Here is a 15,813-nt window from a genome sequence, read left to right on the forward strand (position 1 = left end):
AAACAGAAGTCTTCAGAGCAAGATCAGAGTTGGCTTGAAAGAGCCACACAGAGGTGCAGAGGTAATTGACTAGACTCAAAGACATTACCGAGATACCAAAAATAACTACAACAGTATGAGTTCAAATTTAGCTTATGCTATGCTGGTGGAAATCTTTCTTTCTCCTCTGCCTCCGTATTAATCAAATGAACTTCCCATTACACTTTAAAAATGTTCAATTAAGTTATAAATGCTGGCAGGTAATAATTACTGAAACTTTATCTCTGGTGTGGAAATTGGTACTGGCGCTTAATTAATTAAATTGGTTCAGTGGCTTTGTGGTTAGAGTGTTTGTGCTGAACTTGTGGTTTCAACTCCCACTTGAAACTTGGGCAGGAACTGATTCTTAGATTTTCTCTGAGGAAAAGGTCTTCAGCTGTCCACTCTTTGCATGTATCATGATTTATATAAATATAAATATTGTATAAATAGTAGTGAGGTAGTGAGGCGAACAGTAAGAGTAGTAAGAGGCACACATATAACAAGCAAAAAAAATGTTTTGGTCAATATGGACAGCATAAAAAGTTCCACTGAACTCTAACCTATGCAAAATGTTAGCTGAATCTGTAAGAGCACACTTTATAATGCAGATGCACCTCTTGCAGACTCTACCTCGTTCTATGCTTGTTGTAGTGTATTGCTTCCCTGGGTGGGAAGATGACTAAAAATGAGACACTTGGAGAATATATATGATTGCCAGCTGAGAAATGTAAACTTTAACTAATTTCTCATTTTCTGTTATGTTAGTATAGCTATTTTAGACAGTTGCATAGCAACTACAGTAAAACTGTGCTAAACATGCCCTCTGAGTAATCTAAATCCTTGTATTGAACCACACTTAAAGCTAAATGTTGTGTTTTAGCAAGGGAAAAACATCCTGTATTACCTCAGCTTGAAAGTTTTGACTCACCTCATGTGGAGACAATTTGGCATCCAGATATCTTTTCGAACAAAGTCAAACAAATGAGTGCAGACAGAGGGTGAATGATTTTATCACAAGGGAGTAAATAGAACACCTTATGAATTTAACACTTAAAAATAGAAATATATATTAAAAAAAACAAGAAATCAAAGAGATGAGAATTTAAAAAGATCACGAGGTAAGTGATGAAACAATACCAGGGCAGGAAGAATTAGCTGCAGTATGCCTAAATGACCATGCCACTGAATCAAACAATAGGGTGTAATATATCCAAGCTGATATAAAAGCTGTCTGTGATTACAATATGCATAGTTTAGTGTGACTGGAGGAACTTGAAGGAGTAATTGAGTAGAAGTCATTGAAGAGAGAATACCTCCATCTCATAATGAAGTCAAACTGAGTGGTGGATGGATGCCAGATGCAATTAGGGAACGAAAACGGCTGCTGCTGCTGCAGTAGCACCGCGGCAGAAAATTACCCCAGTCTTTTCTATCCAACATTACTGGGAGAGCCACATGTTGGATAATTATCTGGAATATCATTCTGCAGAGTTTGAGGTAGAAGAAGAAAGAATTTAGTTGTGAGATTTTAGACATTGCTGTCATTTGGGACCCCTTAAGGTACATCAAAAGTGTGATCTACTATGACGTCCACTTTCACATTTTGACCAATTGTATATTATCTCAGTTCATCTATATATATATGAATATATATTTTTTCATCTTAAAAATGTAAGATTTTTAAAAGTGTTGCTATTCTGTGGTGTGAATTTATTGAGCCCCCAACCGGGAATGAGTACTTTTCAAGTATCGGCTAGTTGTGTGGACTCCTTGTCTGGATGCATCAGTATCTGCAGTGACATGCTGATAACTGAATCCTTGGAGAGTAGAACAGATAGATGCTAATGTTAGGTCCAGCTAGAATAAAGCTCATGCAGCAGAATGGAAGATTCCTCTGGGATTTTGGGATGCGTCACAAGGTTGAATTCAAATGTAGGGGTAGAGTTGGCAGCTTATATCGCTCAACACTTGGGGCATCTAATGTTCTTGTGCAGGTATGCTGTACCCATACCTGCATACAGCATGCATATCTACACTTGGATGACAATACATGGGCTGTCTCATCTTCTCACATGCACACACACACACACACACACACACACACACACACACACACACACACACACACACACACACACACACAGAGAGAGAGGAGATGATTCACAAGCATACACCTTGCACCATTTCATGTTTTTTGCCGTCACATGTGCCTGTGTGCTCACTCAAACACACAGAGACTCGGCGGCTGCACCATCACATAGTGGTATCTGTACATATGACACACCATCGCAATGTTCTCTTTGTTCTGCACACACAATACAGCAGACAGTGCAGGGGATGCGCTATGCCAGAGACGCCCAGTAGAATGAGAATGGAAAGGAATACTGCAGGCAAAAGAACAGTGGGGCTGATGGGAGAGCGGAGCCTGGCAGAGAGGCCCTCTGCAGTGGAAGCAGAATAATGGAATAGAACCAACACAACTCAGTGAAAAACAATGAAACTTAACCCTGATAGATGGGGATAAAACAACGAACTACAACACTGCCAGGCTTATTCTCAGCTCATGGATAACAAAAAGAATGCCTCTGTATAAGTAAGCCTCATATGCCTTTTGTAGTATAATGAGCAAGTTACACAGTGCAGCTGTATGAGCAGAATTTTCTGCAGTATTACTAACACTGCAGGTTATACCATATATTTTTTTTATTGAGCCATCTGAAGCCACGAGGGCTCATATTTAACTTCTTTTTCTCCCATCCATCCTTGCATACTTTATTATCTAACATTCTTAAGCAGCAGGCAGCAGGAATTACATGAGTCAGTAGTTTTTTGTCTAGATGGGTCAAAGAAATTGTCGTATGAGCTCTGTGACAAGGTGTCGGGATTGCTGAATGAGTTGTCTCGCTAACAGCTTACACTCTCTGCGGGCATGTGTAGGTGCATGAATAGATATCACTGTGCTCATATCTGTCTAAACTTGTAGTGCATCTAAATAATGATTCTGCCTACAAAGCTGGTTTGTATTGATTAGTCGTATTTAAATTCATGAGTCTACCCCATATTATCAGCAGGGCTGTGCAGACCAGAACACCACAGCCTCATTGTCTCCTGTCGAGCAAGGCTCCATATCCACTAGAGATGGACCGATCCGATATTACGTATCGGTATCGGTCCGATACTGACCTAAATTACTGGATCGGATATCGGAGAAAAATAAAAAATGTAATCCGATCCATTAAATATCACGAAAGCACCTCACAAAACTTGCAACACACCGTAACTCACCTCAGAACGTTAGCAGTCGGAGCAGTATGCATCACGTGATAGAGCAGCTGTGGCATGCCGGACCTGTCGGTGGTCTGGATAGCATGTGGAGCTTCGCTAGCAACCTGGCATTTCATCTCCGACAAAGTTATCCCCGAGAGAAGTAAAGCAAGTGTGTAAGTCCATCTCTGAATGTTTGTAAAGCATTCCCACGTTAAGCTTAACAAACGACTGCCTCTCGCTCTCCTGTTGCTACTTCAATCGTGAAACTGCTTAAATGATCAGCTGATCGGCTTTTCTGTCGCGAGTCCGTGTCTCTTGTTTGTTTTTGGCCCACTTTGCACCAGAAAGAGGAAACCAGCGGCTGAACAACAGCAGAACGTTTAAGCTTGATAAGCTGTTGTTAGAATTTATTTAATATTAATTTCTACACCAGGATCTTTTTCTACGTAGCTGACGCTGGTAACTGTGCAGGGGCGGATCTAGCAAAGTTTAGCCAGGGGGGCCGATAGGGCATTAACAGGGAAAAGGGGGCACAAAGACATACTTTTCTTTCTTATTCTCATTTAAAATGTCGAGCTTTTAATAAATAATTATCTGACACCCAAAGTTTTAATTTGATGTAAAATGAATAGAAGTCAATTACTGTATATAGTGACTATTAAGTCTAATATATATACCCTAGTAAGCTATAGTACTTTTTACTTTGGGAAGGTACCATCTGTGCAGTCTGCAATTTTGTTGAAGAAAGATGTTGAATCTATTTAATATTTCTTGAAAAATAATTGATTTCTGTGCATTTTTTTTCACACTGCATCAAATTAAGGTTGATTACGTCGATTAAGCATCATGAGGTGGAGCGTGAGGGGTGGTTCCCTATTTTTTATTTATTTATTTTTGTTGTTGCTGGGAGTTGGAACCCTATTAGTTAGGTTGCTTAATATTTACGCTAAGTACTCTTTAAAATACCAGAATAGGGAGGATGGTGTAGGTCTAAGTTTATTAGATTGATCAGTATTGCTGAACTATGAAATATTTTTTTGTATACAGGTATAACAGAATAGCTTTAGTGTAGTTGTTGTTTTAAACTTGAGTATGAACTTGCAGACTTGCAAAATGCAGCAAGATATTTTAAAAAACAGTTTTGTTGATTAAAAAACACTATATCGGATTCATATCGGTATCGGCAGATATCCAAATTTATGATATCGGTATCGGTATCGGACATAAAAAAGTGGTATCGTGCCATCTCTAATATCCACTAATGGCTGTGTTTGTGTTTCAGCATAACCCACTTTCTTATAATGATCCTTTTATTAGTGTACAAGCTCAGAGCATGTCTGAGCTTCAATCCTGTATATGTGTTCATAAAGGAAGATAATTGTTAGATCTATCTTAAGCCCAGAGACAAAATATGTGCAATATGCTGTATATTGAAATGGATTAGCGTGGATTTACCTTGTAACAAAACCATTATGCTAAACAGAACAAACTTGAGACCTTAAAATGTGGGGGAAAAAATGGCTCTAAAGACAATTCCACAGAGCTCACATATTTACAGTGGCCTCCTTATTTGTCTAACTGTCCAATTCGCAGTGCAAAAATTGTGATACCAAATCCTTAACAAATCCATGCCTACGCTTTCATTTACAATAGGGACATTGTTCATTGATGAGACAGTAGATGAGTTTGCATTCAGAGGGTGTATTCATAATGTCTCTTGAATTTATTTTCACATTTACTGACTGTTTCTCCTACTTTTCCCATTCCTAACTGCCCATGAGCTCAGTGTCTAAAGTTTCATTTTATTCTTTTAATCAGCTTTAAACAGTATAATCCCAGATTTTTTCTCTACTACTGCAGAAGATGCGAGATCACAAGTGAAGAATTGGAGGCACAATTTGAAATGCTGCAACTGGGAAGCAAGAGCAATTATATATTTAGTGACACCCTATGTGTCTGGGAATAATGGGAAGCTCTCACACTAAAACACAGTGTAATTAAGATGACGATGCTGTTTGATGTTTCTCTGTGGCTCACCCCCACTGTGTCATCTTTTTACAGTTGCTGCTCTAAACTTTTTATTGATGGTTTGTCTCTGCATTCCTTTTCCTTCTTTACTCTGCATTTGCATCTTATCTTTCCCCCTATTCCCTTTCTCCCCAGGTGGCCCGAAGCCTGATGGCTCCGCTGTCACTAGACATTGCAGGGGACCCAGACAGCGAGCGTGCGTTAGGCAAGCAGCGCCTCAGTGTAGCAATTGGTGTCCTGGCAGGAGCCGCAGCAGTCATCTTGGTTATTCTTCTGGTAGTCACAGCTCGGCAGTGTGGTGCTCAGGGTAAGAATGGCTATGAGGCCGGCAAGAAGGAGCCAGAGGAAGATTTCTTTGGTCCCACGGGGGCGCAGCCACAGGTTGGCCGTGGTGGGGGATCAGATCGTGGACGCAAGCCTCGTAGGGACAAGCGCAGTGGAAGCAGTGGGAATGGACCTGGAGGAGGAAAGTCAGACAGAGCCCTCTACAGTGGTATAGTCACAGTCAACGGACTGCGTCGCCATGCCAATGATGATGATGAAGAGGATCTGAGCAGTGCTAGTGAGCGCCTGGCAGCTCGTTACTGTGCTGTGGATGGTGACCCTGGAAGCCCGCGGATGGGCGGTGGTAGGAGGCATCAGTCAAGCCCAGATCTGGCCCGGCACTACAAATCCAGCTCGCCCCTCCCCGCAGTGAATCTTCAGCCTCACTCACCTCCAGCAGAGGGAAAGAAGCACCAGGCAGTCCAGGAGCTGCCTCCCTCTAACACCTTTGTAGGCAGTGGTGGGTGTGTGGGAAGTGCTGGTTCCAGCAGCAGCAGTAGTGGAGGCAGTGGCAATGCAGATGCCATGTCCCTGGGATCTGACCAGTGCTCAGAGTATGGCTGCCAGACTGGAAACAAGTACAGCAAACAGGTAGGCGCACTGGATGTTGAATATTCTTTTGACTGGTCCCTCTTTACAACTCTGTCTTAAAAAACTCAGCTCTTTCTGTCTCTTTGTCTCTTTGTCCGCTGTGTGGCTCCTGATCTCCTCCTTTTCATCCCAGGCTTCATGTCTTCTTATTCACACATCTGCTGACATACTGTACTGCAAACCCTGTCGCTGATGTCTAAACACCATTTTATCTCCACAAAATAGCTGTCAGTGTGTGTGTGTGTGTGTATGCTTACGCACTTTTTTGTGTCTGTGTCAGCATACTAAGCCTATGAGCAGTGTGGCGGTAGCCTGCTGTCAGACGCGTGCGCTCCATGTCAAACATCGGCCCTCTGTTTAGCAAGATCTACTACAGGGCACATACATCAAGCTCACACTGTAGCCAAAGAGTACGTGAATGTGCATGATTGTGTGTATATGTGCGCGCGCACACGTGTGTGTATGTGACACCGTGTGTATGAACCCCTGAGGAGATCAGTCGGAGTGAAAACAGAGAGGGGTGTGGGTGAATAGTTGCTTCCAGCAGGGTAATTGGTCATTTTGTGTTTCTGTTTCCCTTGTCAAGCTGTTATCTTTCTTCCATTTATATATATGTTTATCCCATAAACAATATCAGTCATATAGTTAATGGATGCAATGGCTTTGGTTTTCAATCCAGGCGCTGCAGTTAAAAGCTGAATTCCTGTTGAATAAATGCACCATAGAGATGGTCACTCACCCCTCCACCTACACATGTATACACATTTACAAATACACAGACACAGTCACTATCTATCATCACGGCCACACTGACACAGCAGGGTCTCCGGACTCTGTAGGGAGTGCGCCCACGAGTGATATTTGAATGACAGCTAACCCTTCTTAAAGAGGCGGGCTTCTCATTTCCTTGACAGACAAGTCTACATTTATCCTCCACGTGGTGAGAAAAGTGCTGATGTGGTCATTAAAAGGGAAGGAGAGCAGCTTCTTAGGCTAATCAGTTCATACATGGGCTCTCTGATCCCGCTCAGTGCACGTGCACACACACACACACAGGAACACTCACACATATGCATACGCACACAAACTGCAGAGGTTAATCCATTACGGATTCAATCCTCTTAATCTGCCATTCCCAGGGAAAGAAAATGCTTACTGGGAGAGTTTGGTGTTCATGCTTATGTGCACTCAAAACATGCCAGAGCAGAGAGAGACTCACACAGACACACAAACTGACAGAGTAATGAATTATTGATCGGATGTGGTAATTAACTCCCATTCTGCAGTGAGGTTTGCCCCCTCCCCACCCAAGCTGACCCCCAAAATTTCCAACACCCATTGGTTTCATACACAGTGTGTGTGTGTGTGTGTGTGCTGGCTAAGATTTTGGGAGCTCATGTGTGACTTGGTTTCGCTTACATGTCAAAATTTGTTAACTCAAACAGTTTAGCGACATGAGCAGGTTTTTGTTTGTGGGTGCCTGTCACTTTGCTTGCAGTAGTGCTTATTCCATGAAGGCATATGCATTTTATACATGAGTGCAAGTGAGAGATAGACTCCGGGAGTAATAGGTGGTGTGCATGTGCCAGATGTAGGATTTGCGATGCCAACAGAAACTGGAATAGAATTAGATCAGGAGTGGGTGAGAATTACAGAAGGTTAGGAGGGGGAAGAAGATGGAGTAAACGAGATGGGGCAGAACTTCTGCATTTTAAAGCTACTTTACTGGGTCAGTGAAAATATTAAAAGCTGTTCATTTGAAGTCAGCACATCATCAGACCAACTTGGATGCTCATGAATAAAGTGCAAGATTGCATCAAAGAGGAAACAAGATCACAAGACAGCTCAGTTAATAGTGTTGGTTGTTTTTATGTAAATTGTCCACTGAGGAGTAGGAAGAGAGAGAGTGGGAAAGATATCTGTATACGAATGGAAATGGTGAGGGACAAAATGGTGAAAAAAACAGAAATGTGGTCTAAATGATTAGCTATTTAACTAAATTCTACAAGAAGTGTGTGTGTCCGTGTGTGTTTGTGTTGGGGGTTGGGGGTGTGTGTCTCTAACAGTAATAGAAAAATTATAGAGGTTCAATACCAAACTTCTTCTTCTTGCTCACCACAGTTGATCAACTGCCTCCATCTCACCCTGTCTCTAACATCCTCCTCTGTCACGCCGACCCCCTTAATTTCCACTATATCCATGAATGTTGTCTGTCTTTTTCCTCTTTTCCTTCTGCTCAGGAGCTCCATTTTCAACATCCATTCCCCAACATACCTACTATCCCTCCTCTGCACATGTCGAGAGCATCTCAGCCTCAGACTTTGTCTGTAAATTGATCAACCCGTGCTATCCCCCTGATATACTCATTTCTAACCTTGTCCATCCTGGTCACACCATAACATCTTCAACTCTTCACCTCCAGTTTGGCCTCCTGTCGTTTCATCAGTCTCCAAACCATATATCATAGCAGCTCTCACTAACACCTTCCCTTTTCACTCTTGCTACTATCTTTCAGTCACAAATCATCCCTGACACTTATCTCCACCCACTCCACCCTGCCTGCACTCTCCCCTTCACCTCTCTTACATGCTGTCCAGTGCTGTGGAGGTTGGTTGAGCCCAGGTATTTAGTTTTGTTTACCCTCACCACCTCTGTTCCTTGCAACTTCACTTTTACACCTGCAGTGGACAAATTCTAAGAAAGACGATAGGAGTATGTTTCTCCAAGAAAAGAGAGGCATGGAAAGCGGGGAGTAAAGATAGAAGACAAGAGAGCGAGAGAAAGAGAGAGGCCTGGTTTGGGTGGCAGCCAGAGACTGAGAGTGGACTGCTGAGATGTGGGTCATCAGGATACCCGTTGGCATCAGGACACATTAATGATCACAGCAGTCACATGGCACTGCAGTCAATATGGGCAAAGTGGCCTTGTTCCACCCTTTAACTCCACCACACACACAAAAAAATGCACAATTCATCACAACAAGGTTCCTCCTGTCTGTTGTCCTCAGTCACCCACAATTAAAGCTTATCAAACTTAACAGTTATTTTTCCAGTTATCTTTGGTTTTCATCCTTTTTGCAGAGTGTAACTTAATCTGAAAGAGCGCTTTGAACTTTTCACTTGTTCACTTTTCTCCCCTTTTAACTCTCACTCCCTCTTCCTTTCCATCAGTCTCCAACTTTCTTTGCCATATGCCAGGCTATAAATCTAAACACCCCGTCGCTGGTACCCTTGCATCTTCCATGCGCCACACTGACCTCCGAGAATAAATCGACTCAGCATTTTCACTAGTGCGACTTCTTTTACTGTAGTGTGCACTTTCTCTCTTGCTGAACCCAGCGGGTGTGCGGGGGCGGGTGAGCGCTCGGTGCCACAAAGGCTGAATCGAACCAGTCACACATCATCTTAAACCCATGCACACACATTCAGTCCAAGTCCAATCAATGTCCTGTTAACAAGGCCAAGACTGCAGTGGAAACAGGTGGGTCGACGGTGCAGTTTTTTGCGCACTGCACATTTCTGCAACACTTGGTGAAGGTCACTGCTGGACTCTCACAACACGGGGCACTTGTATTGGCACAGCAAGGTCAGGTGAAGGGGAGTTTGTGGTGAACAGGACTCATCCGGCCAGTCTTGTCCATCTAATTGGACTGTATGGACGGGTGCGGGTGGAGAGATTAGGTCTACTGGATTATAAAATTGAAAAGCAGCTTTTCATTTCAGCAAAATCCCTCCAGGATTAAATATGATGAGCCTCTGTCACAGACTCAGATTCATGCATGCCACATGAATGCATCCGCACATACGCCCCCTGTGATAACATGCAGCGTGCATTTGGGTCGTAGAGGTGAAGGTACTGTCATCCAGAAACAAACAGAAACACACAACCACACACTGTCCCCTCCCTGTTGCTTTGTTACACACACGAATGCGCACACTGTAACCATCCCGTGACCCTTGTCATGATGATACCAGCACACTGAGGTATTTATTAAAGTCACGACGAGTTCAGGCCACTCAGCCAGCCATATGCTCAAGGGGCGAGTAGATGGGAGATGAGGAGGTGGAGGTAAGTGGGAGGTGAGAAGGACAAGGTAACCAAAGTGGGGATCACCCATTGAGCCAGACTGAAACTGATCTGCTGACCTGGCAGCAAAGCACGAGGGGAGGGGAGGTGCTGGGGTTAGAGGCAGTGGACTTGAGAGAGGAAACATGAGCCAGACTGAATGAAATGAGACAGAGTGAGAGAGGTTTAAATGATGGAAGGAGACTAAGAAAGGGTTGACCATCGCACTATCCCTTCTTAGGTGCTTGGCTGTAGATTTAGAACACTTGCTTACCCTGTAAACATTGATTTTCCGCTTGATCGAGATTGTACGAACATAAATAGTCTGCGTCTGAAAGTGCACTGAAGGTCCATTATTAAAACTCACAAACAAACTGACATTTGTAAACATCGAGAAACACGAATTTCCCTTTTATTGACAGTTTTGTCGACCTGCCATTCAGCAGTACTTTGTGGGCTCTTGGCATGAAGAGCCACAGTTGAATGGAAGTACAAAAGCATCTTCATCGCACCTTCGATTTAAGATTTAGAAGCATCAGCTGAAATTGAAAGAATAATAGTTTGTTAGTTAAATCATTTCATTCAACATTTATATTTTAAATATAGGCAACGATCAGATTTATAAATGACTCATAAATGTTTTTGTCATGTTTTTTAAGGTCACTGGACAAAATAATCCTTTACTTTTTTATTCATGTTTTTATTTATTTATTTATTTCCATGTTTACAGTGTAGTACTGTACATAGTATAGACATATCTACAATCACAGGTTTTGAGCTATCCATCTGTTTGAACTCCTCTGTTGTTAGAACAGCTACATTGATATAAATTTAACTGAAAGAAACTAAGCTCATAGACTGAATCTGACCAAACAAATCTTCAGCTGCATTGCACTCACTTCCACAGATATAACTCTGTAATACAGGGGAAAAGCCTTAGCTTGAGGACCAGATTTGGTTTCAAATTCCTGAAAAATGGTAAATGTGAAAGCACTGCAGGCTGCATCTGCACAAGAACTGTTTTGGTCTCATTTCGAAGCTGCCATTTCACACCTGTTTTTCTGCTATTTTCTCCGGGACTATGTAGAGTGTATTGGGCCGTGACTGCTGCCGAAACTTTTCAGATTGCACAGCGGCGCTCCAACTGAACACAAAATGATTGAGAACTGCAGCTGCTACTGCTGCTGGGCTGGCATGCTGCTTTCACAATGTAGCCAGCGTAGACAAGGTGCAGTCCAAATGTCCTCAGTGGGATGAAGATGAGGTTTTTAAAGTGATGTTTTGGTCGCCCATACTCTTTAAAACGCTTTGACTCAAGATAAGAATGTGAATGTAAAAAGTAAAGGGCAACAGGCGATGCTAAAGGTTGAGATTATTTTTAGGATTCATTGAATTAAAGCCACAAAGACAGCATGTGCACTTCCATGTGTGGCAGCCTAAGTGCAGCCAGAGAAAGACAAAGGAAGGAGAGAATCAGAGGGAGGGAGGTTGCAGGAGGCAAAAGGAGACAAATTGTCTGTTTCCTTACACATCAAGGTCAACCAGAGCTGGAATGTGATTAGAAGTCCCTTGTCTGTCTCAGCTGTTTACCACACAAGATAATACAGACAGGGTGTTCAGCTGATAATGTTACCGTGTTAACAACTCCTCCCTTCAGCTTTTGTTTCAACTTCTCTGTGGAAATGGCAAGAATGTGGGAATGTCTTTCCAGCAGATACATGCACTCACGCAGGCAAGCTGAAGCAGGGATACATGTGGCAGGCACTGTCAAAATTATGATTTTAACACACACAGACGTGCCCACCGAAACACTTTTGTGTGTACATAATAGCACATAATTACACACCCTCCCAGATCCTTATGCATACACACTTTTTCACTGCAAGCAAATGAAGTCTGATAAGAATATGATGACACACAAGTGGATAGGAAAGTTTTCCATCTCTTACATCAGTTTCTTCTTCCATTCCCTCTGGATCGGAATCACATTCACAAGCCCGGGCACACTCTGCCTCCAAGAATCACACACATCTGCGGAGGCTCACAAACACTCTCTCTTAACTCCCTGACACAGACACACATTTGAGCACACACAAAGACCTACATAGCAAGCCCCTCACTGCGATGCTTCCTTTTATTTGCGTCTTGAAGACTCTGCTCCGCATTGTACAGCTCGGCATTCAGCTCATCTGCCTTCCAGCATTACCTTAATGGTTGTCTGTGGGTTGAGCAATTTTACCCAATATTGCTAAACAAAAGCACTCTTTCTCACACTAGACAGGGATTCGAGACAGCTTAGTAGCCCTATGACTGGTTTTATCCACCTACACAAAAGAATCTTCAGTGCATTAAGTGGTATTGAGTTGAGCCGAATTAAATTGGCTTGAATGGATTTTGAATTGAACTGAACTGGACTGCGCACAGCGCAGCTAAATTGAATAATTCAGATTGTGTGGAATCAAGTCAGATTGGATAAACTCAAACTGAATCAATCTAGGGTGAGTCAACTTGATTAAAATTGGTTTAGCGTTGCCAGTCGATGTTCCAGGTGACAGCTCGGTGGACGGACTGATTTTATTATGTAGAATGGACTGACACAATATCAGCATGCTTTCGTTAAAAGATGCTGAAACTGAGTTTTGAACTCATGACATCTACAGAGGAAACAACTTACGAATCATCAAACACCTATCCAATGACAGGTCTGCAAACACACATAAAGAAAAAGCGCTTTTATTCTTAAATCACAATCAGGCTTAAAGCAAAGGAGGTGAATGCTCAGAGTTAAAGTATTGGAATATAAAGATATATGTCTAATTATGAGTCTTAAAAAAAGACAGTACATACTCTCAAAAGTGATGGTAACAGATCTAAGCTTCAATGTACAAACTTACAAAACCAAGGTGGCAAAAATCTACTCACTGGAATGTGCTTATAAACACTTATTATTTTATTGTACAGAGCAGGCGCCTGAGATATTTGCTTTAGAACTCAGCGCTGTGTAAGTCGTCCAATTAAAAAAAGTGTCTCTTTCCAATCTTCCATCCCCAATATCTGACTTTACCCCCCGCCCCCTCCACACACTCACACACGCACAATTACATCTTCCTCCGTCTGTCTTTCTCTTGATTGATCTCTTTGTTCTCCCTAAGTGGTTTCATCTCTTTTCATCACTCTCCATCTGGATCCATCTTTTTTAAAACGTGTTTTTAATGGTTCCAAACTTTCTTTTTTTATAACACTTAATAGTTTCTTTAAATTTTACAAATGACTCTTAACAACCCTCTCCATTTCCTGCTCCCTCTTTTTCGTCTGTTTTTAGACCGTAGTTAAAATCAGCTTTAATCTTTGCTTTTCATTTTTGGGGGGGTTGGATAAAATTAAGCATGCTACCAAGAAACAAGCCTAAGGTGTGAATATCTGCACTGTGCAATATGGTTTATGCATATGCCGGATATCAGCTTATTAGATCTTGCGTGAGTGCAAAAGACTGGCCCTGGTAGCGCTGTAGTCCAAAGCCAATGTTTTTGCTCCAGGCTACGTGTAGCCATCTGTTTAGAATTGTTGGTGGAAGATAGATAAATCGGAAGATCGAGATGAAGACTGTAGAAGAGGAGGAGAATAAATGAAAGAGTAGAAAAGAAATTCCTGGTTAGTACCACTAACTTTGGGGGGGGGGGGGGGGGTATAGTGGTGGCGGTGTGGGGTGGTTGTAGGAGATTTGGGTAGGTGGATGAAGAGAAATAAGGTGAGTGGGAGAACAGGCAATGCTTCAGTGAGTGGTGGAGGGAGATGTGAAGCTACAAAATGAAAATGCATTCTTAGGTATTGCCTAGGGGTGGAAAGCTGATGGGGGGAGTACAGGGAAGGAGGAGATGGACTGAAAAAGATAGAAATGAGGTGTATGGGTCTAGGGTTAGAAGTAGAAGAAGAGAGGAGGGAAGGAGGTTCACTTTGAGAGGAAAGCCAGCTCAGACTCTCCAGGCTATTTTGGTGTGTGTGTGTGTGTGTGTGTGTGTGTGTGTGTGTGTGTGTGTGTGTGTGTGTGTGTGTGTGTGTGTGTGTGTGTGTGTGTGTGTCAGGGAGAGAGGGAGAGACAGGGAGAGGGAAAGAGATGAGAGCTTTCTACCTGCCCTAATGAAAAAGTTACATAAATCTGAGTGGGCATGCCTCTGCCTGCAGCATTTCTCCATATTATACCACTGACCCAAACCTCTCCCAGTGCATGTGTGAGCGTACACGCTATGTGTGCGTGTTCGATCCTTGTAGAGTCCCACTTGCCTGTTCATGTCAGAAATAAACCAGAAGAGAGACACCCATGTAAATGTGCAGACACACTTACACTTACACACAGACCAAAAGATCTAGCTGACCCAAGCCCTAAGAAATAGCCAGTGTCTTCAAACAGAGATGTTAAAACAGGTTGACCTGCTTGACAGACACACATTTTCACACAGGCTGTATAATCACACACTCTTGTTCCCTTGGACTTTGGAAAGGAAGAACTACCTCCATACGCATAAACTAACATGATTTATGTTCACATACAGACACTTAGAGCCAAAACACAGTGAACGTGATGAATCAAACTACACTTAAAGTCAAAGACTTTCTCCTGATATAGCACAGTAATAGCAAGGCATTACCATAAAGCTCGTTCTTAATGGGTCAACAGTGCACAGGTACAAATCAGACATAGATTATTTAAGAGGTTCTCCTCTTGTTTCACAAATGCAGCACTAATATGAAGATGGCAACTAACAGCACTTGAGGAAAAAGGGGGTAAAAGCAAAAAAAAAACCCTCACTTTTACTGAAAATTACTCACATCCGCATATGCACACAGAAGCTTTAAAACAAGCGCACTAAGAAACTGAAATCAAAGTCATGCAAATACGTCTTCCAATTAGGCCCCAAACAGGTTTCCATGGGATGAAATGGCAACCTCTAATTGGCTGGATAAAAGAATGCTCACATCCGAGCCGACAACTTGAGACAGCTTGGAAAATATACACATCCCTACCTGCATCCATACAAAGACACACACAGGTGTACACTTTGTAAGCGCGGATCACAGACAATTTATTCATGGTTAGGGGAGTCACACACGGTATCACCGGTAAGATGAGAAGCAAGGGTAGAGTGTGTTGACACAGATATGGTGTATTGTCTGGTGCAGGCACACACACATGCTTGGGTCAGTCTCTTTTTAAAAGCGTGAATAAAGCTTTGGTCGTGGTGTCGTGTTAACATAAAAGCTTTCATGCTGTTAAAAAGACCAGGCTTTGATTAGAATTTGATGTGTGAGAGTGTTTTCTAATGCCGGCCTTTGCTGACAGCGGCCCTTTTAAATCCTGCAGAGCCTTTGCAGGGAGTCTTCTGTCAAAAATATGTTGAATCAACGATTTCACCTTAACATGCTCTGAAGGGGGTTTTTTGTTGTTACTCTTTTTCTTTTCCCCCCTTTTTTTTCTCTGAATTCTCTAAAAGACAGATGTTAAACGTGCTCACCATGTTT

At 42.5% G+C, this 15,813-nt stretch overlaps 1 protein-coding gene across 1 annotated transcript in view; it reads left to right on the plus strand.

Annotated features, from left to right (window-relative positions):
• Positions 1–15,813, plus strand: part of pcdh7a (protocadherin 7a) — a 41,767-nt gene that overhangs the window by 6,873 nt on the left and 19,081 nt on the right. Inside the window, 1 exon segment of the mRNA XM_082535712.1 lies at positions 5,452–6,231. Within this exon segment, the coding sequence (XP_082391838.1) occupies positions 5,452–6,231 (780 nt within the window).

The sequence above is a fragment of the Aulonocara stuartgranti genome, assembly GCF_965226115.1.
Source record: "Aulonocara stuartgranti genome assembly, chromosome: 6".
Taxonomy (NCBI): domain Eukaryota; kingdom Metazoa; phylum Chordata; class Actinopteri; order Cichliformes; family Cichlidae; genus Aulonocara; species Aulonocara stuartgranti.